The sequence below is a fragment of the Delphinus delphis genome, chromosome 5 (assembly GCF_949987515.2).
Source record: "Delphinus delphis chromosome 5, mDelDel1.2, whole genome shotgun sequence".
Lineage (NCBI taxonomy): Eukaryota > Metazoa > Chordata > Mammalia > Artiodactyla > Delphinidae > Delphinus > Delphinus delphis.
In genome coordinates this window covers 96,166,405-96,194,157 of record NC_082687.1, presented here as the reverse complement: position 1 = coordinate 96,194,157, position 27,753 = coordinate 96,166,405, and the positions used below count along the sequence as shown (strand labels likewise).

The following is a 27,753-nucleotide window of genomic DNA, read 5'->3' as shown; positions in this document are numbered from 1 at the left end:
CTGAAGCTAGTTTCAGTTGCATGAGACAATAGTCCACTTAGTTGAAAACGACACAGAGATTTGTCTGTATGAATCAGGTAAATGACACATGATTACTCGAAAGATGTTTATAAGAGAGTAAGAGAGATGACAGGAGAGATTTGATTGTAAAAGGTCAGAGGGTCAGCCCAAATGATGATGAATCCATCAGTGAAGTGTAAACACTTGAAGTTATAATGAGGGGACCCAGAAGATCATTAGCAAGAGGGATGCCGAGGGCAGTGGAGAGGGAAGGTTTTGCGTGGCTATTAGACATGAGTGATTAAGTCTCAAGGTGAAGCAATGAGGAGCCACCAAGGTGTCCACCTCTCCTCATAGTTTTGTTCTGGCCAATTAAGTGATATTTCCTGCTAAGACACAGGGCTGGGCGAAGTGGGGGGGTGAGGGGGAGAGAAGGTGGGCAGCTATGGAAGGAAACTTCGCTGGGGAAAAAGTCTGGGCTTCATCTTCATTCCTGTGGCAGAAATGCTCAAACAGCAAGTGACAAAGTAATCACTGAAGACTGTTCATTCAACTCTAGGACAGCCTGGAGCTCCTTGTTTCTGATATAATCATTTACCTGGACAAACCTGAACTATTTGAGGTGAAATCAGCGGTTCTTAAACTGGGGTCTGTGCACAGACTCAAAGGGATTTGTGAACTTGGAAGAAAAAAACCCAAACCAAACCAAACCCACATCTTCATTTCCACTAGCCCCTCCAGTTACACTTTAGCCTTTGATTCTCTTATGAAAGTAGACAGTGAATCTCTGTCAGTGCCTCTGTCACTGAAGAAATCAGAAATATTTTCATTTAATATTCAGTGTTTGCTGATATCGGCAGTATCGTGTCTGCTCATCACTACTTTGAAATTACGGTAGTTATCAGAACCTCCACTATATACTACTAGTTAACGGGCTTAATAAACAAGCACATGGTGCTCCATTGCAAATTCACTTTTTTAGTATTTTGATATTTCAACCTGACACCCTACTTATGTAGGGTGTCATTTTATGACTAATGCCATTTAATTTTCAATAAAGGACAATAACACACGGTTTGGGGGCCATCTGTCGGCCACGATGACAAAGAGTTCATTTCGTGTCGTAAATGGGGTTATTGGAGGAAAGACATGTAACACTCAGTTGTAAGAAAATGTACTAATTAACAGGAATAAGAGGTTACACTCCTTGGACACTGAGCTCTTTATCTAAAACAATGCCCCTTATTAGTCCATTGTGTTACCATTTTTGTGCATTTTTTCTCTCACTCATTATTTTTTGTTTCCATAGTGGGCCATCTTTCAGTTTTTAAAGATTACCGTATTTCCCTGATTCACTGCCTCCTTCTGCTTTCTTTTTTACATTTTAACTTTAGTGAAATGAGCATGCAATCAATTTTGCATTTAATGTGGTACTTTTCCTCTTTTCCCCAAAAAAGACATTAATTAATCCAAAGGTCTATACAATATATGCTGCCTTAAAATCAAGGAGTATTATATTCTGATGAGTCACAAATAGCATAGTATATTGACTAGGAAATCAGAAGCTTTTAGTTCTCCTTTTCCATGGGTTGAAGGCTGGATAGAAAATTGATGGTTTAGGAAAATAGCTGTCACTGCGGATTGAGCACCGTATTAGTTATCTATTGCTGCAGGAGATACTATTCCAAAAGTCAGCAGCTTAAAACTACAAAGGTGTATTATCTCACACAGGATGTGAGGGTCAGAAATCTGGGATTGGCTTAGCTGAGTGGCTGAGCTCAGGATCTCTCCGGAGGTTGCAGTGAAGCTGGCAGCAGGGGCTGCCTTCGTCTGAGGACTGACTGGGGCTGGACCATCAGCTTCCTCGGTCAATAACACGGGTGGCAGGAGGCCTCATTTCCTCACCATGAGGGGAAGGAAGGAAGGAAGGACCCCTCCCCAACCCATCTCCTTCCGTCCGAAATACAGCTAATGGATAGAAACAAAATTAACCACTGGCTGAAGATTTATTTCAATTGAGTTTAAGTGTATTTGTTGTGAACTTCGGACAACTGTTGTACACTAACAATATCCCAGTAAGGACAAAAGCAAGAAAACTTATGTTTTTGTTTGTTTTCTTTTTTCTTCCATCTATTTTCCTTTATTCAGGTACCACTGAACCTCTGCTGTGATTGACTATGATTCAACCATAGGGGTAAGACTCATTCTAAAGACAAGCCTTGCTGTTTTAAACTTCAGTCTTTGTCAAAGCTAAATACACATTCTAGGAACACAATTTTCTAATATGTATGTTAGATGAAGAAGGTTCTGTGGCATTTCAGGCAGAGGAAGCCTGTGCAGTACAGGGTCTGGGGAAGAATGACACCTTTGGGGACTTACATCAGAATGAACACTGAGATTCACAGCTAGAATGGAAAGTGGGGTGCTGGTGGAAGAGGCTGGAAAGATAGGCAGGGGCCAGGTGTGGAAGGAAGGAAGGAAAGAAAGGGAGGGAGGGAGGGAGGGAGGGAGGAGAGAAGGGAAAAAGGAAGGAGGGAAGGGAGAAAGGGAGGGAGGGAGGAAGGAAGGACGGACTGTGGCTCTGCCCTAGCTGACCCTCAGGGAAAAAGAGAAAAGGGCGAGGGAGGCTGGGAGGCTGAGCCTTCCGGGTGGACGCTGTCTTGGTCCTGCTGCCACAGTGCTTACCTTCTGCCATGGCCTTGATGTCATCCAGCACAGGGACCACTCTAGGTTTGAGCTGTTTGAAAATTCCATCTCCCAGCAATAACTTAATATCTAAATTCCAAGAAGCATAAGGGACAGTGAGGGTGGGGTCTCTTTCTTTATTCTCCTCTTACCTCTCAGTCTCTTCCCGATGCCGATTTCGTTGCCTGGTTTAGTCTCTCCCGACGCGAAATCCCACTTTTCACTCCAGACCCCGTTAAGCTGTGGACTCTTATGCAGAGATTTCTTGGCACACTTCCAAGCCCTCACACCAGCTGCGCCCCCCCGTGAAAACTTAACCACCGCAGACTCGGTGTTTCTTTGTACTAGGAATAGATTCACCTTATCACCTTGATTCACGGCTGCAGGTGTCCCTAACCTCTCCAGCTGGACCAGGGTTTCTGAACCCAGGCTCTATCGACGTCGGGGGCCAGATCGGTCTTTCCTGTGGGACCTGCCCTGTGCGTTGCAGGGTTTTTAGCCACATCCCTGGCCTCTGCCAATGGATGGAACCCAACCGGGACACTGAAAATGCCTCCAGATGTTGCCAGATATCATCTTGAGGGCAAAACAGCCCATGGTTGCCCATGGTTGCTAACCACTGAGCATGTGGGGACCAGCTCCGCCCACCCCTCTAATTCCTGAAGCCACTGGCTTCTCCGGGAGGCCCATATCTGTCTTTAACAGCAGATCGGACAGAGACCCAATTCTTCTCTCGCGTGGAGAGTGAAGAACAGGTGCCTGTGACTGCAGGAAAGCAGAAGCATTTTTATAAAAAATGCTAGGCTTTAATGGCTGAGTAACAAACTACACGTTTCAATAATGCTAGGGAATTACTGTTGTGTTTTTCCCCTTTGTTCACGCGGAAATTGCAGAAACAGCATACTACATTTCTTAGTCCATGTTTTATGGGAGATGGCCATAGCATCTTCTAGCCAAAACAAACACATTTGAGGCAACGTTAAATTTTACTCACTGTCCAGATCTGAGAATGCCCTTGCCTTCGTGGTGGTATACTGGTCCAGTACATAGTCAATTTGCTAAAAAAAAGAAAAAAGATTACTTGAAACCTCTTCTTCTGGAGGTTTCCCAAGCCACAATAAAAAGAGATTTAACATATGAAAATTATCCTGAATCAGAGTTTTTTTAAAAAGAAAGCAGGTTCTTAGAGATATTTCTATTTTGGGGATGCTCAGACTTCTTATTGGCTTAAGAAATATGATTTATTTCTCATGATTCTGTGGATTGGCTATGCCGATCTCCTGGTTGGCGCTGGCGTGGCTGGGGACAAACGGATCCCTCTCTCTATGTGGTCTCTCCTCCCAAGCGGCCAGGCTGGGTGTTTTCACGTAGTGGTCCTGCTAGCAAGAGGACAAGAGTAGACACTGCAAGGCCTTTGGAAGCCTAAGGTCAAAACTAGCACAAGGTCACGTCTACTTCATTCGTTTGGTCAAAGCGGGTCACAGACACATCCAAGATTTGAGGGGATGGAAAACAGATCCACCTCTTGAAAGGAGGAACTGCAGAGAATTTGAGGTCGTGTGAAATCTACCACCCTAGAGTCATTTTACTTAGCAGCTATTACTGACCTTTGCTGGGGCCACTCACCCTTCTGCCTACCGTGTCTTTGTGGGTCTGCTTCCCCACACCCTCTGCAACCCTGGATGTTACCACTTTTAAATAAAATAACTATTGCCCATCTTCTTAGTGAAAATGTGCATTATTATTTAATTGTTCATTTCTCCAATTACTAGAGTAAGGTTAGCTTGCAAATGAAACAACAGACAAAGGATTAATCTCCAAAATATACAAACAGCTCATGGAGCTCAATATCAAAAAAACAAACAACCCTATTAAAAAATGGGCAGAAGACCTAAGTAGACATTTCACCAAAGAAGACATACAGATGGCCAAGAGACACATGAAAAGATGCTCAACACCACTAATCATTAGAGAAATGCAAATCAGAACCACAATGAGGTATCACCTCACACCGCTCTTTATTTATTTAATTTTTGGCTGCGTTGGGTCTTCGTTGCTGCGTGCGGGCTTTCTCTAGCTGCAGGGAGCGAGGGCTACTCTTTGTTGCGGTGCACAGGCTTCTCATTGCGGAGGCTTCTCTTGTTGCAGAGCATGGGCTCTAGGCCTGCGGGCTTCAGTGCTGTGACTCATGGGCTCTAGAGGGCAGGCTCATAAATTGTGGCGCATGGGCTTAGTTGCTCTGCGGCATGTGGGATCCTCCCAGACCAGGGCTCGAACCCGTGTCCCCTGCATTGGCAGGAAGATTCTTAAGCACTGTGCCACCAAGGAAGCCCCATGACTTTTTTTAAAAAGAAAAATCTTTGGTGCCACTGTCCTTTCTTTTTCACAATATCATTAACTCCCCATCGTTTGCTTGAAGTTACTCCGGTAATGAAACCTTTCTGTTTTATAAACACTTATTTGCTAATATCTGTATAGATGTGTAAAATTCCTTGGGAAGGAGAGACACACACACACATGCACAGAAGTTGTCTCTGGGGACAGGGTGACCTGAGGGTACCTTTTTTCTGTATCCCAGAAGCACATTGATGCTTTGCCTATTCAGAACATCTTTTTTAAAAACCTCTCAGCAGAGGGATTCCCTGGTGGCACAGTGGTTAAGAATCCGCCTGCCGATTCAGGGGGCACAGGTTCGAGCCCTGGTCCAACTAGAGAAAGCCCGCGTGCAGCAACAAAGACCAACACAGCCAAAAATAAATAAATAAAATTGAAAAAGTCATGAGACCTTTAAAATGGTTAAGCACTTTTATAATAAGTAATATAATTATACGGTATACCTTAATAAAAGAAATAAAGTAAAATGAAATAAAATAAAAGCACCAATTCTGAAATTATGCTTTGTACTCTTTTGAAAATCACTTGCTAGGCCTTTATTCCTTTAACTTTAAAATTAAAAGACAACACCTGTCTACAATGATTATAGGGTTTCCAGAAGGTCCAAATAAGATTCCAAATATATACAGGAACTCCCAAAGGCCTCAAACACAAAGCGTCATGGGATATAGATTGTGGTCCTTACCCCTGGAGTTGCATTCAGGAGGGTTCTCAAGTCGTTGAAATTACTTTCTGACAATTTCCGAGTCTTTTCAATGTGAGTCCTTATGTGTTGGTTCGCCACAAAACCATAGATGATACCAAAGCTGCAGGAAAAGGAAAGGAGAGCATTTACTGTGGGAGCCATGGCCGTGGCCAGGTGCAGAGCAGCCCACAGCCGGGAGAAGGCGGAAGGTCTTCCTGTGCAGAGAACCCCTGCTCCCCAAGCCCAGCCCCTCCACTGCTACAGGCTTCCTGCCTCCATCGCAAAATCCACGCACCACCAAATGTGGGCCACAGAACAAGACTCAGTCCTCTCAGGGAAGTCCTCTCCTTCAATATCCACTCAAGACACGTTGCTCAGTTAAATATGAGTCTTATAAATGGAACAATGTTCAGGAAATAGAAGTTACAAAGGTTATAAGACAGGGTGTGGAATACAGTCCCACTTCTGTACAGATGCGAATGTAGGTATACACTCTCCATGCAGGGCGTGCACACACACACACACACACACACACACACACACACACTACGTGCATACCTCTGCTCCCCTCAAGAAGACTGTCAGGAAAAATACTAAAATGATAAGAATGGTTTGGGCTTTCTCATGTTTTTGGTTAACCTAATTGTCTTTGTTAGCTACTGCATTGTCCAGGTTGAAAGGAAATGTGAATTACTTTAGCATTAAAATACTATATAAGCTGCAAGCCATAGAGTATACACCGTCTCCTTCCACTTTATGTGAAGTACAAAATCAAACAAAATGATGGTGCCAAAAGTCAGTGGTTATATTCGGGGGAGGGGTGGGTAATGGTGTAGTTAGTGTGTTCACTTCATAGAAATTCGCACATATGTGCTTATGATAGGAACACTTTTCTCCATATAAAATGCACTTCAATAGAGTTTCAAAAACACTACATGAGGGCTTCCCTGGTGGCACAGTGGTTAAGAATCCGCCTGCCAATGCAGGGGACACAGGTTCGAGCCCTGGTCCAGGAAGAGCCCACATGCTGTGGAGCAACGAAGCCCGTGGGCCACAGCTACTGAGCCTGCGCTCTAGGGCCCGTGAGCCACAACTACTTAAGTCCATGCTTCTAGAGCCCGTGCTCCACAACAAGAGAAGCCACCGAAATGAGAAGCCTGCACACCTGCAACGAAGAGTAGCCCCTGCTCGCCACAACTAGAGAAAGCCTGTGTGCAGCAACGAAGACCCAAAGCAGCCAAAAATAAATAAATAAATAAAAACACCACATGAGAGGCATCTTACATGAAAAGCTACACTACATGAAAACAACAACCATATTTTTCGAGCCATCTGAAATGTCTACGTTTAATCATTTTAAGAGCTCTTAATGTCTACTAATTACTAACAATCCCCTGACAAATTAATTTGACCAACTGGTTTGTTTTTGTGTCAAGGCCTTTAAACATTAAAATGTTACATTTAAGATTGCTAGTCACCAAGGCCCTGTTGGATTTAGCCACTAGATGGCAGCAAGAAATTATATAAACTCATAACACACCCTACAGAAGTTACCTCCAGAAGTTAACAAAATTTTTAGTTTGTAATAAATTGTTAGTTTGTAACCATCCAATGGAAGGTGTAACTATGTTTCTAGAAGAAAATTTTGCAAATAATACGCAAACTTTTGGGGAAAAATTCTGATGGAGAATATGAATACTTCTGCTTCTTCACCAAAAGCAACATCTTAAGCATGATGCATTCATATATTTACAGGTATGATGGCCAACTGCCCACTTTTGCACGAAAAGTCCCACATTCCCAGGAAACCTCTCGGTCTTGGGTAATTGGGGAGTCATTTGCCCCATTTCTGTCATGAGTCATTCCAAGGAGCATTGCTCGTGTGGTTACCAAAGGGGAAGGGGGAGGGGGATAAATTAGAAGGCTGGGATTTACATATACACACTACTATATATAAAATAGATAACCAACAAGGGACTACTGTATAGCACAGGGAACTATACTCAATATTTTGTAATAACCTATAAGGGAAAAGAATCTGAAAAATAATATATATATATCTCACCATGCCATACACCTGAAACTAACATGATAATGTAAATCAACTATACTTCAATAAAAAAATTAAAAAAATTTAAAAGATAGAGAAATAAACCTATTTTCCCATAGCAATATTACATAGGTGCATTGCCTTTCCAAACTAATCCCCCGAAGTCTGTAACACAATGTTGAACAACATTTCTTATGGTTAACAAGGTGCAGTGGGGACTTCCCTGGTGGTGCAGAGATTAAGAATCCGCCTGCCAATGCAGGGGACACAGGTTCAAGCCCTGGTCCAGGAAGATCCCACATGCCACGGAGCAACTAAGCCTGTGCTCCACAACTACTGATACTGTGCTCTAGAGCCCTCGAGCCACAACTACTGAGCCCACGTGAGACAACTACTGAAGCCCGCGCACCTAGAGCCCGTGCTCCACAACAAGAGAAGCCACTGCAGTGAGAAGCCCGCAGACCACAAGGAAGAGTAGACACCGCTCGCCACAACTAGAGAAAGCCCGCGCACAGCAATGAGGACCCAACACAGCCAAAAATGAATAATAAATAAATTAAAAAAAAAAAACAACCAAGGTGCAGTGGAATATGCAATAAAGGAGGAACATGAGACTTGGGTTCTGGTCTCACAACTGCCAGTAACTCATACTGTGTGAGCTTGAGAATGTCCCTTCCCTCTGTGAGCTTCAGTTGGCAGCAAAAACTAGAAATTAGATTAGATCAGTGCTTCGCAGACTGCAAAGGAGAGGGGTACTGGATGTCCACAAGGTGTCTTCAATTTTTTTTTAAGTTTGGGTTCATGTTGATGATAATCTTTAAAAGATCTAATTAACAATATCCTCTGACATTTGAAGGGACCACCTTAGAATCCATTTTTGTCGGTCTCAAGTCTGCATTGGTATTTATGAGGCTGGCATTACACCACAGCAATAATAGTTATTAAATGATTCACTCATGCAAAATAAGGCCAAACGACCCAAAATAATGACTTTGGAGTAGTGTCAACAGAAGGGGAAAAAAAGCTGAGTCATAGTAATGTACCTGGGCCTTTATGTGCCATGCCAATTTTCAACCATTCTGCACCATGACAAGTCAGGATCACCACCTGAATATAGCTGCCCACCAGAGGATTTCACACTGGGGGCCCTTGCTCTCTCCCCATCATGTCCAAATTATTTGTCATTCGTCATGCTCCAGACCCATTTTTGTCATATAAGTCAAAGTGAACTTGGGAAACAAACAGCAAGTGCAAGTCCATGTGGCTTTCCCTGAACCCCCTGGATAGGAGAAGGACGTCTTGCCTTGAACTCCCAGAGGTCTCGCCCTGAAGTTCTGATGGGTTTTTCTTACTTCATACTCTATTTTGCCTTCATTTCCACCTATGTTTAACTTCCCGAAAAAGAGGTGGAAACTGCTTCTTTGTAAACCTTGGGTAATGCAGGGTCTCGTGTCCTTGGTGGGTGATCAGTGAAGGCAGATTTAAGGACTGGGCTTGTTTCATCTGATCCATTTAGAAGATTAGCCATATGTTCAGAATGTCCAAGTCAGAAACTATCTTTGTTCCTTTATTGAATAAATGCTGTTACTCCAAAAATCATCAATCAGTAAACACAGCATTGCAATGCAATGCTGAATTTCAATACACCGTATTTAAAAGGACACATTTCTGTTACTCAGTTATAGATCTAATTAACATGAAAGCATTAATCATTTTTAAAAAACTGTACTAAACAGAATTCTGGGATAGAATTTAGCAACTTTCAAAGCTGATTTTCACACTCATAACTCATTGTAAATTTTATATTTAAATTAAAGACAACAAATTCAAATGCCTACACAGGCAGGCAGAAAGCATGAAGGGCAAAGTGCCTGGTACGGACCTGTGGGAGCTGGAGATAAAGATGGGGGTCGGGCAGATGCTCTGTGGCTCCAGTAAGTGCTACCATGATGGAAGAAGACCAGATCTTCCAATTATTCACAAAAATCTGAGAATCTGGATTCATATGGAAAATCTCCCATTTCAAATTTCTTTTCCCATTTTTAAATATTAGCAACAAATCAAAGAAAAAAATTTTAAATACTACACAAACCAATTGATGGTCTCCATTTGTAATCCCAAATTTAAAACCCTTAGTTAAACACAAATAGAGAATTTAAAAGTTATTCTTTTTGTTGTTGTTGATTTAGACATTCCTTATTATTCAATGTTCCTTTAAGCATGCACACAAAAAAATCACATGAAATTAATGTTTTGTTTTGTTGTTTTTAACACCAGTCAACTATTAGGATATGACAATGAGGGAAATTCACCTCACACAAAAAGGGAATAAAATTTCAATCAAATGATAGTCAAATGACTATCAATTCTCTGGCATTGACACAAAAGCCTTTAAGCTACCGAAAATTTTATGTAGTACAACAAAATCTCTTGAAATTTTTAGCAGAAGATAGGAATTTATTTTTATGACATATTAGCACTATAACTTTTGTATTTTATATGGACAGACCGATTTTCTCTACTTAAAAGTAAATACTTAAAGTTTTTAGAGTATGGCTAAACATTTAGGATTTGTAGCAGTTTTTTCTACCAATTTCTACTGACAATGAAATTAGCCAATAAGAGCCAAATAAATGCTCTGTCTGTAACTGATCTCTTACTTTTTAAAGATAATTTTTCAATTTCGATTTCAACTTTATATAACTAATTCTCTCATTAAGCAAGTCTCATGATTTCCAAGGCATGCTAGCTCAATTTCTTTTCTGGAAGCTTGTGGCCTCCACACCAGGAATTGACATCACATTGCAACAACAACAACGACAAAAAAAAAAAAAAAAAAAGGACTTTGAAAATAGCCACCTTCCTGAAAAGGACTGGGATTCAGTTTCACCACAGTAATTGGCAAAAGCTGACTTTTGGGAAACTTAGAAATAACCTCTATTCTGGAGAAATAAAGGCACAGCTGTTCCTTTTTGTTGTTGCTTATAACCTTTTTGAAATTCTGAAAAATGCAGTGATGACAAATGCAAAGGAACGGAGAGAAAAATTGGCTTTTTCTGGAGTAAGACACATCTGCTTAAACAGTCCACAGTGAGACGTGGAAATGTAATCTTCTGCTGATGGTCAAACAGACTTACGTAAACATATGTCAACGTCTATGGAATTCAAACACTCTGCAGCTGCCTTTGGAAAAGCTCAAACGGAAAAAGAATATGACCACATATATTCCACACACATTAGGTGATCTTTCTCATTAACACCTATGCCTTTCTCAATTAAAATGAAAAGATTTCAAAATTTTTAATAAAATGGGATGGATGAAAAATCAAGACTAATTTAAAAACCAACTTCTTTTTTAATTGTAACAGTATTCAGCCACAAAAAGGAGCTGAGCCTGATAAAAGGCAAGTGGACTGCTCTGGGCTTCTGAAAGAATTCTTTAAAAATCATATACAAAGATTATTTATCACTAGTATCCAAGCTCTGCTGAGGTCGATGGAAGCAGAGGCTAATACCTCGTTTTCTTTCTCTTTCCGCCTTCTAATTTTGTGGACATTCTTTCCCCTCTTATTTTATTCTAATCTTCTGATTTTGTGGACACAAGTTTCTTCTCCTTTTTATCTAATCATAATATGGACATTTCTGTTTTCTCCTGGTCTTTAATCTTCTTGGCTAGTTTTGATTACGTGAAAACAATTACTCAACTCATGCTGTTGAAGATACTTGCAAACCAGTAGGTGTTCTAAAATGATGACATCAAAATAGCTATTTAAATTAAAAAAAAAAAATCAAAGCAAAGAAGTTTAAACTTCTAGTCTGAATTCAAAGTAAACAAAACAATCTCAAATACTACTCTTATTTAGACCTATTTATAATCCTTATATAAATTCAATGTATTATGTGAAATAAATTAGTTTAAATTTGTCACTTAGCCTCAAATAGTTGATCAACTTTGGTTTAATTGTACTGAAATTTAAAATTGTTATATTAATTAATAAGTTTTACTCGGGTGGGGAAAATATCTTAGCTGACTGTGTAGGATAGAATCACAGATTTCTTTTTAAAGAATTTTCTAAACTAAAATATACTCAGGAGAAAAAAAACTTACCTAAATGTGTTTGATGGGTCTGAGTTCTCAACAATAAAAGATATATTTAGCATTCATTTTATATAAAATGAAAGCCAAGTTTACTTCTGACATTGTAACTTTAATGTTTATATATCTTTGTATTTAAAACCTCATATAAATAATTCAATCAGTTCAGGGTGAACTATAAAGTATATATTGCATAATTATATGTAATGCAAATAAGAGTGCAATTTAAAAACAGAAACCCAATACAGGACATATGTTCCATTAAAAAAACTGAAAGCCCATTATTACATACGTGAACATTTATTTGGGTAAATGAATACATGCAATAAAGAATTTTCCTGAAGTTACATCATATGTATTTATATCAAGTGAAAATTCTTAACTTGTTAAATAAATAATCATGCTAACAGGAAGCCCTCAGGGCAAGTATTTTCAAAAGGCACTTTGTCACCTGAGCCTCATCTTTGATGTCTAGGGTATACAAAAAGGAAGACACACGGCTGTCCAAGTCTTTGGATGAATGAAGGATGTAAGTTTCAGGCTTAAAGGACATGCACAAAGGTCTGAATGGTCTTTGGGCTATAACGGACATTCTTCTGGTAGCTGGGGGGAGGTCACTACTCCCACAGCTGTAGGGTCTGTACATTCCTGAAAATCCTTCAAACACAAAGCAGAGAGACAGGGGAAATCTGTAATTACCACTGCCCCCATCCTAAGCTGCCTTTCAGAATTCAATGTGAAGAAGAAGTTAAATTCAAATTATGGACAGAGAGAACAGGGACACAGAGGGAAACAGGAGAGAGAGAGACAGAGAAACCCACACCCCCGTCTTGCAGATGAAACACACCCACAAAAACTACCTAGTGGTTAAACAAGGGTGCATGAAATTAGCTAACACATTCACTTGGATCCTGTTTATAAGTATACTGTTAAGGTCTATTTTTTTTTCTTTTCAACATCTTTATTGGAGTATAATTGCTTTACAATGGTGTGTTCGTTTCTGCTATATAACAAAGTGAATCAGCTATACATATACATATATCCCCATATCCCCTCCCTCTTGTGTCTCCCTCCCTCCCACCCTCCATATCCCACCCCTCTAGGTGGTCACAAAGCACCGAGCTGATCTCCCTGTGCTATGCGGCTGCTTCCCACTAGCTATCTACTTTACATTTGGTAGTGTATATATGTCCATGCCACTCTCTCACTCCGTCCCAGCTTACCCTTCCCCCTCCCCATGTCCTGAAGTCCATTCTCTACGTCTGTGTTAAGGTCTATTATTTCACTATTTTCAGCAGAAGGATATCTGTTCAAAAAAACTGACTGCTTTGGAATCAGTAGCAGTGCACTGGCTTTTGCTTTTTGTGGGGAATTTTTGGTTTTCTAAATTTAATTTTTGGTGTACTTAATTCAGTAAGTAATACTTGAGTGTGGTAGATAATTCAAAAGAAACAAGAAGTCTGGTTGCAGTAAGAAGCGAGTTCGCTTCCCTCCCCTTCACAGCCACCAATTTCCTTCTCAGAGGCAACTCGCCTGGCCAGGGTCTCGGCAATCCTTTCACATGGTCTCTATGCGAACATAACCAAGTGTTCACATCCCCCTCCTTTTTTGTTTTTAATCACTGGTGTTGTGTTCTACACGTGGTCTACAAACTGCTTTTCTCACTGCATCTCACCTGCGGACTGTTTCGTATCAGCAACTCTAGAATTGGGAGATTGGGATTGACATGTATACACTAATATGTGTAAAATAGATAACTAATAAGAACCTGCTGTTTAAAAATAAAGATTGTTTTTTAAGTTCCTAATAAAAATGAGAAAAATAAAAAACAAAAAAAACTGGGCATATAATTAGAAAGTTAACTCCATCCAACAATATTCTCCAATTCCCCAATTCAGGGACTCTACCCATCTGTATGGCACAGGGAACTATACTCAGTATTTTGTAATAACCTATAAGGGAAAAGAATCTGAAAACAAATACATACATATATATATAAATAACTGAATCACTGTGCTGTACACCTGAAACTAACATAATATTGTAAATCAACGATACTTCAATTAAAAAAAAATTTCCTTGCAAAAGATCCCTTCGGACGTACAAATCAACTAGAAATACTTGCTCTGCCTTCCTGCATGCTGCCTGTTTCGAGAGAGCTATTTAAGAGGAAGGAGGCGCTGTCCTGGGAGGTGAATGCTTTCTTCAGTCCCAGATTTATCAGGATGGCTTCAAAATGAAAAAAACCACGGGGTTGGCTTATCACATAAACTAGAGCAGCCTGGTTACAGCACTAATTTCTGCTTATAGTGATGTGCTGGGCAAGCATTTTTGTTCTCTTTTCTGTTTTCTGTTTTTTGTATTTTGTTGTTGTTTCCAACTCATGCTCAACAGTTAAAACACAAGAGATTTCTCATCAACCTAAAACACAATCAGCTGTTGTCCAAGATGCTACTTGCCTTATAAATATACAAATCACCAAGAGGGAGAGTGTGAAGTAGCTCTTGAGGGCGGCCCCATTTTTCTTCTGTCGCTGGTGCATTTCTCCACCACACTTGTTACAGCAACGACACAAACTAAAGACAAACCCCACCAGAGGCATCAGAATAATGAACAGCAATCCCAGGACAGCACAGATAATAATCCCGATCTCATAGTAGATAATCTGCAAGTCAAACAAAAGAAACAGCACATACTGTAACATAAAATTACACGTAGAACATTCCACAGTGTACACATTCCATGCTTTTTAAGCTATTTGCCATCATGAGTTAAATCTTGAGGGGTGTGTGTGTGTGTGTGTGTGTGTGTGTGTGTGTCCATTTTGAAGATCCTTCTTGAAACAAAGGAAGCAGAGATCTGAGTTACCAGAATATGGGATCAAGCACTTACTACCTTCTTTCAACTTTGGGAAAATAGCCAAATTCAGGGTCAAGTTGCAAATGGTGTCATTTCAACCCCAAAGGTATTTTGTTTGTTTTTAAACGGCATGACAAATTTTGGCAGAAGTCCTTGCATAATGAATAATCTATACCAAGGATGTTTTTCACCAGAAAGATAGAACTAGTAATAGTTATTAAGGATTCAAAGTAGTTTGGATTGGATCGATTAATGACAAATTCATATTTTGTTATGAAAGAATCTGGAATATATCTAAATTTAGAAAAAAAGGCTCAGACTTTCCAGATCAGACATGTTACTCACAGGCCACTCAGTTTCCCCACCCATGTACTGGGAATAAAATACGTACCTTATAAGGTACATATAATAAAATAGGTACCTTATACGTACCTTGTGAACACTGCAGATAATGTATGATTAGTGATGAGGTGCTATGGAAAGTACCTGGCGTGGAGCAGACACTTGCTAAGTGCCCCTTTCAGGCTGCTGAGCCCAGCCTCACTAGCTAAGTCTCAGATAGCTCCTAGGTTCCTAGGTACTAGCACAATAGCTAGACACAATCAAGTGACCTAAACCTATTTTCATAATCACTGATGGCTTTATTCCAGGCTAAATAAAAATTAATGCAACAGGATGATAAAACTCGTTCTCGTTCCAATTCATGTGTGCAGTTACTCACATTTCCATAAAGCAAGACACTTTAAAAGAATGGCAGAAAATTACAGGTTGGCGGTTTGCAACCTGTAATGGTTTGTAATGGACCAGCTAGATAACAATACATTCTGAAGCCAAGCTGAGCAAAGGAAAACGAAACCCAAGCCTTGTTCCTTGAAGCAAATGTGATGTCTTAGGAGAGAGCAGTGAACTTGGAGTCAGAGGACCTGCTTTAAATCCCAGCAGGGGCGGCTTTTAATTCTCTAAACTAGGAAATGTGACATTAGCATTAATGTCATCAGCATATTGTGAGGGACAGATAATTAAATGAGTTAATGTGTAAACAACTAGCAAAGTGCCCAGCACACAGCAAATGTTCAGTCAGTATTAGCTAACTCGTGGGCAAACGCTTATGCGTATTAAGCAAGGTGCACATGGCACTTGAATATTATCTACTTCCATATTAAGGTTAAAATGCTAAAAAGAAAAAAAGTGATTGCAATTTTGATGCAGTCTTCTTAAGGTAAGTTGGCCATGAAAAGTCGTTATTTGCTGGTGTGTAACCCACCCTTGAAGACTCACATCACTGGCCAACTGAGAAGCCAGCTCCAGACACTCCAAATTCTTACTTACTTTGCTATCTTTCTCAGCAAATAGTCTAAATTGTTACTATTTTTAGAAATTGTTTCTGGGAATTTCCTGGTGGTCCAGTGGTTAGGACTCCACGCTTCCACTGCAGGGGGCATGGGTTTGATCCCTGGTCGGGAAACTAAGATCCTGCAAGCTGCATGGCGCAGCCAGAAAAAAAGTTGTAACACTGAACCCCAAAGTCTGGCCAAGATCTGGCAAGAACCTAAATTATTTCCTGATATACCAAGATCTCCGGAGTGCTTTGTGGATGGACTGTGTTGAAGAGAAGCTCAAGGTTTAAATTTGCAGATGGGTTGCTCTTCTTTCATGGGCTACAAAAGCTGAAAGAGAAGATGGAAGATGATGGCAGAAACAAAAAGGAAACAATTTAAAAGTCATCACAGTGGAGATGACAGTGAACAGAAAGTTCTGGCAAAAGCGTCACACCACTCGCGGGCTTTAGACGGAGCAACATGAAACAACAAGTGAGGACTTTACCTTCAGAATCAAGACTACATTTTCTGGCTGAGGAAGTCAAAGCCGTCGCAGAGTTTGTGCAAGCAGAGGCAGCGTGCATCAAGAAAACAGAAAACATTACTGGAGTCATTAACCGCAACTGAGACCATTAATATCCCACACAGAGGAGATCAAGGGCGGGGAGGATGACACAAGACCGGAGCATAAAGGGAGCATTTATTAGACAAACAGGGTTTTGGGTACAGTCACGCTCTAGGGCTCACATTTGGATTTACACTGGATTTCTTGAAAGGTTCTTAATCAGTATGCTAATTAGTTATGGACAAGGGGAACCAGAGGGAAATTTATAAATGCTTAACACACTAACCACAACCACATGGTCTCCATGAAACAGAGAATCAGTGGCTGCCTAGAACCCCAGAGACCAAGGCACCAACTTCCAAGTGTTCTTTTTAAAATGACAGTCTTACGGTACCATTCCCTTGTTTAACAGCATTCCATGGAGTCCCACCATGTTTAATTCAAACTCCTCCACGTGGTCCTATGTTATTTAATGCTGGCTTCACGTCCCCATTCTTCTTGAGCACTCGAGTCCCCAGAAAGCATCATGGTCTCTCTCCCTTTCCTCACTTTGGGCTCCCTCTTGCTTGAACCTTATTCCCACCACTCTCCCGCCGATGAAACTCAAGTCTGAGTTTGGATGTTGCTTTCTCCAGGAAGTCTGTCTTGATAACAACGTCTGGGTTTGCTGTACATCCCTCCTGCATGATGCCATGGAGTCCTACACTTGTTCTTTCACAGTGCTCACCTCATTTGCTCAATTTATAAGACTATCCTTCTTTTTGGAAGAGGGAGGTGACATACGTATGAAGAGGGACAGAGTCATTATTGTTGTTATAGTTGACTTAGAATGTCCTCATGTGGTTAAATAGAATTATGTGGCTCCATGGTGTTCCCCGGATGACGTTTCTCAAATTGTCTGGTCCAGGAAATCCAAGTTTGGAAGCCATTGCCTTAGCTGGTAGATTTTCACAGGTGCGGAAGAACAATGTTTGTGATGGTAATAACCTTTAAAGGCGGCATCATCTGAAATGTTGGGATGGGCAGTTCATGTAACAGGCCCCTGGGGACCCACAGGGCATCTTGAGTGACCCCAGCCTCCCTTCCTGGGTCCGGGCCCCACGGGCTTGTTACCTCCCAACCTCACCAATCATAAACCCCTCACAGTGTGTGTTAAAAACACTCACTTCAGGCCCCTCCCCTGGAGAAGTGTCAGGGGATTTGGGTAAGACCAGGAATCTGTCTTTAAAACAAGTCCTGTGTCGTAATTATGATTAAGTGCCTCTTCAGTCTTGGTGTATAAATACCTCAACTCTTTCACCTTCCCACGGGCTTATTCCCACACCAGTGTCTTCGGTGTCTAGCACAGCTCCTCTAACAGGATGGAGCTCTGTTGCCCCCAGTGGCGGGTGGCGGAATGATACACCCTCTCCAGGCGGCCCTCCCTCCACTGTGTCACCTCCCACTTCACAGCCAGGGTTCCCTGCACCTCCCAAATAAGTGACTTGCCCTGGAGTCCCTGACTCAGGGTCGGGTCTGCTTCGGGGACTCTGACCAAACACACCCAGCATTTATCTCCCTAAAGCCAATCAGAAAGCTCTCTTCCCAAGGAGCCCTGGCTTCTTTGGTGTCTTTGCTTAACCAAATCCCTCTACCTTGGATAACTGGAAACATGACCCAATTCCACACCTAGGGTAGGATTCCGTTCATTCATGTGGGCCCAGTTCTGGCTCCTTTCTCTACACCAGCTCCACCCAAACGGTTTTTATCCATTTGTAAAGACACCTGAGGTGGAGAGGAGATCAGGAAGTAGGGGGTCCCCCAGCTTACAGGAACTCCAAGTCTAATATCGAGCCAACCATAAAGGACTCGTCCAACCGAGAGTCCTGCCATGGACGGTGGCAGCCAACTCCGGCTCATACTTGTCAGGCTGCTGAGAGTGACCTCAGAGTCTGAGGACCTGGTCCTCTAAGGCTTGGGCCCAGCCTCTCACGCCCAACTCGTTCCTTGCCAGAGCTAACCGGCATTCAGGTGCTAACGGCATGCAAATTTTCAATATAAATATAAAAGCAAAGGTCGTTTTATTCTGCCCAGGGAAGCAGGCACACATGGGCAATCATGTTTGGAAGATATAAATGAAGCCAGTGGCATTGAAGAATGAAAATGCTTTCTGTGGTAGGAGGGAAGGTGTAGGCACTAGTGTGTATCTGGCTCATCCTCTTTTATACACATAAATGGCCTTGAGATGAGGACTTCCTCTTTGGCTTCTGCATTCATTTTTCCCTTAAGTATCATTTTATTGCAAATTGAGAATATGCAGCCACTGTTCCCACCACTGGGCAAGAGTTCACGGCTGTCACACCCGCTGGAGACACTGTCATTCACCTTTGTTGTGCTGGCCATTAAATAAATAAAAGTCCACTGGTACCTTTATTGTTGTCTTGACAACCACCTTTGTACCAGGAAAGGATGGAACGAATCGTCTGACCCTGCAGGACTAATAGCTTGACAAACAGATTCAACTAATTTTTATTATCCTAACATTCAATGCAAAAACATTCGTCTGTTTATTTCATTGGCAGCCGACATTCATCATAGGCCAAAATCGAAATAACACACTCTTCTGTTTAGGTAAGTTAATCTCGTGGATGCAAACAGAGTGAATTAACAGCACCTTAGCCCTCACCCTAACCCTAACCTTGGTATTAAGTAGAGACATGAAAGGTGCCTGGATACTTTCTGACAATACTGTTGTCCACTCATCTGAGTGAGGCCTCCAAGGCCCTCCCCTGATCTGGCCCCAGCTCACCTGTCCTTCCCCTTCCTCTCACCCACCGTCTCCATCCCCGTGCTTCTTCCCCTCACACCTCATCCTCTGCTCACGTGGTCCCCACAGCTTGGAACGCCAGCAAAGCCGCCTCCCCACCTGTTCAGCCCTGCTTATCTTTTTAACAACAAGCTCCCACATCACTTCCTTGTGGAAGAGCTCTGGTAAGAATTAGTTCTTTTTCTTCTACAAGTATGCATGTGTATGTGAAAAGTACGCATGCCTGCTTCTAGGGACGTTCAAACCATTCCATTTAGTTAAGGGGTTCTCATCCCTTGTCTAAAAAACGTAGCATAAGACTTCCTTTAAGGAAATTTTAGTTTTTCAATAACATACAGCTTGAAAGGCGAATGTTTCTTCAAATGCTACTTTTGAAATTTCTGGTGTAGTTCAAATGGGATTTATAAGGCATTTCAATACTCCATTAGTCAAGAAAGGTTACTAAATTCACAGGTAAAACAACTGGTTGTTTAAAGATTTACTTTCAAATCAGCCAAAGTTTTGCTCATATTTATTTTCTGCTAACAAATTCATCCATCAAAATTACCTTCTCATAATCCGTTGACAGGTCAAACTCCTTCTGTACAACTTTTCTTAAAATATCTGGGGGAAAAAAGCCACAAAACAATGGCACGATTACCTTTTCAGTAAAAATATAAAATGCATATTTAGAAAATAAAGGTCTATATGTGCTCACAAATGATTGAACCTCAATAGAGTATTCTTATACTTTTATTCCTCTTTCTTAGCGCAAGTAAATAATTGACCTAATGAGGCTCTAACCAGAAGCAAAGAATGGAGAACAAATATTTTCGACCTACGATTTTGCCAGTGGCAAAATTAGAGGGCTGCCATCTTTAAGAGTTTTCAATTTCTCACAGAACACCTTAATATTTACCAGCAAACTACATACACCTCATTAACAGTCACTAATAAAATGTTACATTGATATTGCTGATTCTTTTTTTGTCAATAAATCGAGTTTAATTAATTATTATTTATTAAATTTCCAACACCGCCCCACCCATATGTTGATTCTGCCTGCTCAGCCGTACAAACTACAAGAGCAGAGCGACAGAAACCATACGGTCTCCAAAGCCTCAAAGCTTTATTATCTGGCCCTTCACAGAAAAAGGCTGCCCTCCTGGTCTATATGAACATGTTGACAGGACACTGAATCACAAGGTTTAAAGTTTTAATGTGACCAGGGCGCATGATTTTTGTTGGTTAATATACGTAAGCCAAGTTGGACTGACAGCACCACCAGCCACAGGAGATAATGAATCTCTAAACTCTAAATGTGATGTTTCTTTTAAGTTGGAAAATGCATTAACATTTGCACGCAGATTAGGAACATCAGATTTCCTTAGGGAATTGACTCCATTTATCTCTACTGTTTTTTGCCCCATAGCCCATGAAATTGCTTTCTTAATTATTTGGAACCACAAATGCAATTTATTCTTTAATACTTCTACTACATAATATTTTACAAATGAAAGGAATCTTACAATTAACCTAATCCGAGAGCTCTGAACATGAGACGTCCCTCTCCGTTCTCCAAGCAGTGCAAGAAAAACCCAAAATGCTAAGCAAAACTGACTTTTTCTGGGCATGCTCATTTGGGGCATTTTAAAATTCTCACATAGCTCAGGAGCCACCTCGTATCCTGATTCCCCCATCTAGTAATGATATAGCAGAGCTGATGGCCGGATAGGGAGGGTGACTTGTCTAAAATCAGTGATTTGTGAGGCCAGACCCAGGCCCAGGTCTTCCTTCCCCTGGTGCGAGGTCCTTCCCACACTGCACATTGTCTTCTGCCCCAGGAATGAGCTTCTGGAATGCTAGGACTGTATCCGCTATAAGCACTTCCAAAGTATACTACTGGGGGTCGCAAATGAAACCCCACGGTGAACCCTTCTTTAAAGCAAAGACATTCACATGTACAGGCCAGGAAACAAAGCAAGCCACTTCCCCACAGGGTCTTCTGGAAAACAACTTCCCACCTGCACGGAGCAGATAGATACGTGGATCAGACCTGTAAAGGATGTGCTGCAGGAACAGAGATTTTCAAACTGGTAGGGAACCCTGGGAACCCTAGAGTTTCTCCAAGGTACCTTGGGGGCAACCCAGGATCACAGGTGTTCTCCGGCCTTGAACCAGTCTCTTTGCTTTAGTCTGCTGCACACACGTAACAGGCGCTGCTCTAGTAGAGCTCTGTGGAGGTGAGCCAATGCCAGAGAACATGGCTTGTGTACCCATGGCAACCTCTGGGAAACAGTGACATTCCTCTCTGTCAAACAGATGCCCCCATCAGTTTGCTTGAAGACCCAGCCCCTCCTGAGTCCTTCTGTGATGCTGGTGGTCCTGGGTGTCCCAGGCATGGTCCCAACTACATCCAACGACAACACTCACTGGCAGGTGATCCCTGTCCTTTGGCTGCCAGTTGGCCCTGACCCTCTGGCGAAGCTGATCCTTGCTGTACTGGCTAAAAACCCATCCCAAGACTTTGGAGCAGAGATGATCTCCCTTCCCGTGGTTTACAGTAGCACTGTCTTACAGAAATCTATCTCAAGCCACATAAGTAATTTCAAATTTTCTAGTAGTTCCATTTAAAAACATGATTAGTTTAAAATTAATTTTAATATGTTTTACTTACTCCGAATATATGCAAAGTAGTATCATTTCAAGGTATCATCAGTGTAAATATTAATGAGCTATTTACAGTCTTATTTTCATACTAAGAGTTCAGAAGCCGGTGTCAACGCCCTTTAGTTCAGACAAGCTACAGTTCAAGTGCTCCATGGACACACGTGGTTAGTGGCTCCCGCACTGGACAGCACAGGCCCAGAGGCGGCAGATAACCCTGCCCACTCTCACCCCGGAGCAATTCCATTTCCCCCAAAGCCTCAAGGCCTCTATCTGTTTCCTTAATGCCCCCTCCTTCCCAGCATCCCCTGTCACAAAAACACAGAATGGGCGTCCTTCACGCTCAGGACCACAATATCCATTTTTCCCTTGGCTTCCCTGTGTATCTCTAATTAAGCGGCTCTTAATCAGGGTGAGTGAACATCACAAATGCCTGTACAGCACAACCTAAGCATCTTTATTTGACAAGCCCCGACATTAACCTTCTGCTGCTCACACCTCATCTGGGAGCCCATGGGACCCCACACTAGGAAATTCTATCTCAGATCTAATAGGTTCACTGCTGGTGAGAACTTTGAATCCATTACGGTCCATCTCAGAAAGCACGTGGAAGAACCGGGGTCTCACTTCTGCCCCACACTTTTCATGGTTCCCAAGTGTCACACTCGTTCTACTGCATCCCAGTCCTTTGCCTTTGTCTTTCCTGGCCAGCTCATAGAAGGCTTCTGGTGGAAACCGTCTCAGCCTCTGGGTCGCCTGCATCCTCATGGTGGAGGGGGCCGTGGACAGGATGTGACCACTGGTTGGCTTGCGAGCTGGACCCAGGCACTCAGAAGCTGCTCACTCCTCCCCTGCCCGTGGAACATCCGTTCTGCCCACCCATCCCACACTATGACTGGGTTCAAGGATGCAATCTTGAGAGAGTAATGTGTAGTTGAGACCATCTGAATGGGCTACATAACTGAATCTAGTTGAGACCACTACATAAACTTTTAAGATTCAGGCAGGTGGGTGCGGAGATCTACTCATCTTGCAGCTGCTCAAGACAAGCCTCGTAAGTTTCTTCCTTCTTAAACCTGCCACCGTCCCATCTGGAGGGCTCCGCCTCTTTCTCAGTCCCTCCTTGCCCCCAAGTTTCAGATATCACTTGGGTCCCTCCTAAGGCTGCGAAGCAATCCCTCAGCAAGTTCCAGGGCTCCAGAGCTGTCTGTGGTACGGATGCTGCACAAACACAATACTTCTTTACCAAAAAAAAAAAAGAAAAAAGAAAAAATGCTGCTTCCACTCCATAGATCAGACAGGACCCCTGAGTACTGTGACTAGTTCCTCGTATTGCCTGGTGGGTATTAGCCATCAGCACGCAGGTGGCACAGAGCCCCGAACAGAGAACACGCAAACTGGAAACCTCGGCTCAGCCTTGGTGCTCACCAAAGATGACCGTACCGTGACCAACACCAGCTCTGAGAGCTTCCAAACGAACAGATTCTACCCTAACATTCTCCATTGTGTCTACCTGCTTCTTCTCAGCCCTGAAGGCGTGCACAGCTCAAAGCAGGTTGTAAAATGATGTCATGATGGCAGTGGGTTCTGTTTGTTGCACGAATCCTGGTGACTTAAACCTGACCTAGTCTTCGGGTCATTCAACAATATTCAACCACCATGTTAAGCGCCTACAGGGTGCCAGGTGCTGTGATCATGATAGAAAGGAGTAAGACCTCTTGCTTGAGAAACCACGGTCTTCTCCTGCCCTCCATGAGACTTCAGTGTGGACAATAGTGACCCCTTTGTCCTTCCAGAACTGAGGGAGGATCTGCTGAGATGGGGCCTGAAAGGCACCGAGCACTGGATTGGACAGCTCCAGGAGGCCGGTGAGTTCTCCTTGCCCTGAGCTCGGAGGGTGGTCCGGCCACCTTTTTCATGCCCTGCTCCATTTCTCACTGTATCTTTCCATGCTCTGTTCCATAACATAATAGTTGCCTCTTAAGGTACAGCAGTGGGAGGGAAATATGTAAGCAGGCAGATGAGAAAGTTATTTTCATGGCAGAAGACTGTTTCTCAGCATCTGACTCTGTGGGTCTTCCTGGAATGACAGGGACTGTCTGTCAGCCTCTCTGTGCTCAGCCCCTAGACCTTACAGTGTCTTCTTATCTGGGACTTACTTTAAATTTCATGTGATGATGGAAATTAAGAAATGTTGCAGCAAGAGCGAATTCTGACCCCTTGGTTATACCACCAGGTTACAAAGTAGTTTGGTTTTGTTTTTGGTTCTTCGTGTGTGTGTGTGTGTGTGTGTGTGTGTGTGTGTGTGTTTGTGTGTATGTGTGTGTGTGTGTGTAACTTCTCTATGAGTTTTTTGATGTCTGAAGCTACACAAGCAACATAAAATAAGAAAAGTGCCTTGTGCAGGATCCATCTATAACAGACTCATCTTCCTCATCTTCGACAAGCTATTTGTTCCTAACTGGTTTCTTTTAATACATATGTAGGTTCTGAACCAAGCCAGGCAAAGTGCAAGTTCACTTTTGGAATGTTCTCTCATAAAATGGATAGAGAACTTAAAAACCCCAGTTGTTGGCAGGTGATTTATCAGATCTGTGACAAATTTAAGTGCTCCTGGAAAGATTTTGCTGATAATATCTATTTGACAACTCAATTAAGTTAGGTCTCTTAATTAAAAAATGTACCACGGGCTTCTCTGGTGGCGCAGTGGTTAAGAATCTGCCTGCCAGTGCAGGGGACACGGCTTTGATCCCTAGTCCGGGAAGATCCACCTGATGCAGAGCAACTAAGCCTGTGTGCCACAACTACCGAGCCTGCGCTCTAGAGCCCATGCTCCACAACTACTGAAGCCCACGCACCTAGAGCCCGTGCTCCGCAACAAGAGAAGCCACCGCAACGAGAAGCCCACGCACTGCAACTAAGAGTAGCCCCCGTTCACTGCAACTAGAGAGGGTCCACGTGCAGTGAAGAAGACCCAACACAGCCAAAAAAAAATGTATCACACCTTTCATCTTCTAAATTGTGTTCCTGCCATTTACTGGGGACAGAATCTCCCCAAAGTGCGAAACTATATTAAAAAGTATTTTTGATAAAGATATTTTTATTTCTGATATAAAATAGGCATTTAGTATGTTGTAAATCACTCTACTATATGTAAAACAATATTATTATAATGCAGTTCTTGCTAAAATATTATGTAATGTTAATTTTGTTCATAGTTGTTAATTTTTCTGCCAAAAGTATTCGAATTTTAGGTTGGTTTGTTTTAAAAGGCTTTAGAAAAACCTTTTAGTCAAGTCTTATATTCAGGTTATTTTAATTTCTACCTGATGTTTTCTGGTTTCTTTGACCAGATGCAACACTATAGGATTATTAACATTAAACCTAAAATTAAGTTATAGACTTAGAAGTATTATGGTGTAAGCATTAAAATTAGAGAGTAAAATGTTCAGAACAGGTTTTTCTATATGAACAAATGTTAGAAGGTGAATCATTATTTTTTCCTAAATGTCAGGTTAAATTTGTTATTGTACTTAGAACTCTTATTAATAAAAAATTACCCACACACAGAGTTAGCCCTCTTGGACACTTAAAGTGTTTACCTGGAAATGTGATTAACTAAGAGCATAAATAGTGTTAAGTGTCCCCCTGTGGAGATGCCCACAGTGTCCCCCATTGACCCCCAGTGGCACTCTTTTATACTCACAGGGTCTGGGGGTCTCTGTACTAAGAATGACTTAATCTGTTAATTTGTGCATTAAATCAACACTGGTCAAAGTGAAAGAGATTATTCACATTTTTACTAAAGCTATTAGTTTTATAAGTAGAATAAAACAATATTCAAGTTCAATTTAAAGTCCTACCAACACTGGGCTTCTAAATACATAACTTTAGTAAATTAAACATTACTTAAAACATAACTTTAATTGTTTCTTTCCAGGCACAAAAGACTTCCGTCTACACCAAATTCCTGAGAGGATGAGGGGCAGGTAGGCAAACCAAGTGGAATGCCTGACAAGTCCTGATAAAACACAAACTTAGACAGTTTGAAAAGTGTGAACTTCTTGGATGTGCTGGCATGACACCGGGTGTGGAAGAGCTAGTGGCATTTTGACCTGAGAAGGGCGTTTAGGGCAGTGCTCAGTATGTTACACTAACCTGAAAATGTTGGCGTCTGTCCTTCACCTCCACCCTTGTACCGCACACGCTTCACTGCTCTGCCCTCTCCAGTTCTTCAGCCTGTGGCACCAAATGAGTGCTCAGCAGAACCACGTGTGGCCTCGGTTTCCTTGGCCCACGGCTTCATTCCCCAGCCCCCCTGCAGTTAGGTGGGGCCCCGTGACTTGAGTTCTGGCCAGTGGAATGTGGGTAGACAGGTGTGCACATCACTTCCACTCCTGGCCTTTACAGCCTCCTGTAAGACCCTTGATGGTCGCTCACTTGACCCATCTACCTATCACCCACTGGAGGAGCCAGTGGTGAAATCCAAAGCCCAATAGGATGACGGAACCATTACAGAGTGCCCAGCCCTCACTACTCCATCACTTCTACATTGGACTGAGCTGTTAGAAATGTTTTTCACCGAAATTTGGGCTTGTTTGTTATAGCAAATGGTGTCACTTACACTAACTAAAAAAGCCTTAGCCAGTTAAGACCCCCAACATTTTCCATTGCAAGCCTCCTCTACAAATAGCCTAACCTGCTAGCTTTGACCAAACAAAGGCAAACTCACTTTTCTTGGGAGCAAGTATACACATAAATAACATAGCAGACTAAGACTTACTGAAGCCAACAGGATGGCACTAACATAAACCAGGATTTTAAAAGACATCTTCATTCAAAGATCAGAATTTCTCTATTCATGATCCAGCAATCCCACTCCTGGGCATATATCCGGAGAAAAGTATAATTTAAAAAGATACATGCACCCCAGTGTTCATTGCAGCACTGTTTACAGTAGCCAATACATGGAAACAACCTAAATGTCCATCGACAGATGAACGGAGAAAGAAGATGTGGTAGATATATACAACAGAATATCACTCAGCCACAAAAGAGAATGAAATAATGCCATTTACAGCAACATAGGTGGACCTAGAGATGATCATACTAAGTGAGGTAAGTCAAAGACAAAAATCGTATGATATCGCTTATATGTGGAATCAGAAAAAAAAGATACAAATGAACTTATTGACAAAACAGAAATAGACCCACAGATATAGAAAACAAATTTATGGTTACTGAAAAGGAAGAGGGGGGAGGGATAATTTAGGAGGATGGGATTAACATATATACACAACTCTATACAAAATAGATAACCACAAGGACCTACTGTATAGCACAGGGAACTGTACTCAATATTTTGTAATATCTATAAGGGAAAAGAATCTGAAAAACAATATATATGTTCAGATATATATATATATATATATAACATGACATTGTAAATCAATTATACTTCAATTTAAAAAATTATTTTTTTAAAAGAATTTCTGTATTCATAAAAGGATGCATAAAATGGCATTTGAACCCAGAAAAATCACTACAAAATGCAATGCAATATAGCTCAGATAAACACCCTTGCTGCCTGCTCTTCATCCATGGGTCTATAAAGCCCTGGTAGTCATTAATAGGCTTAGCTGATAGGT

General features: G+C 41.8%; 1 protein-coding gene across 1 annotated transcript in view; it reads right to left on the bottom strand.

Moving 5' to 3' along the window:
* The window catches only part of PROM1 (prominin 1), an 84,557-nt gene that overhangs the window by 43,897 nt on the left and 12,907 nt on the right, over positions 1-27,753 (bottom strand). The window contains exons 2-7 of the mRNA XM_060013187.1: positions 20,007-20,062; positions 16,594-16,620; positions 14,370-14,575; positions 5,765-5,885; positions 3,680-3,743; positions 2,686-2,775 (exon numbers count right to left, since the gene is read on the bottom strand). Of these exons, the coding sequence (XP_059869170.1) occupies positions 2,686-2,775; positions 3,680-3,743; positions 5,765-5,885; positions 14,370-14,575; positions 16,594-16,620; positions 20,007-20,062 (564 nt within the window). The remainder of the gene's footprint in view (positions 1-2,685; positions 2,776-3,679; positions 3,744-5,764; positions 5,886-14,369; positions 14,576-16,593; positions 16,621-20,006; positions 20,063-27,753) is intronic.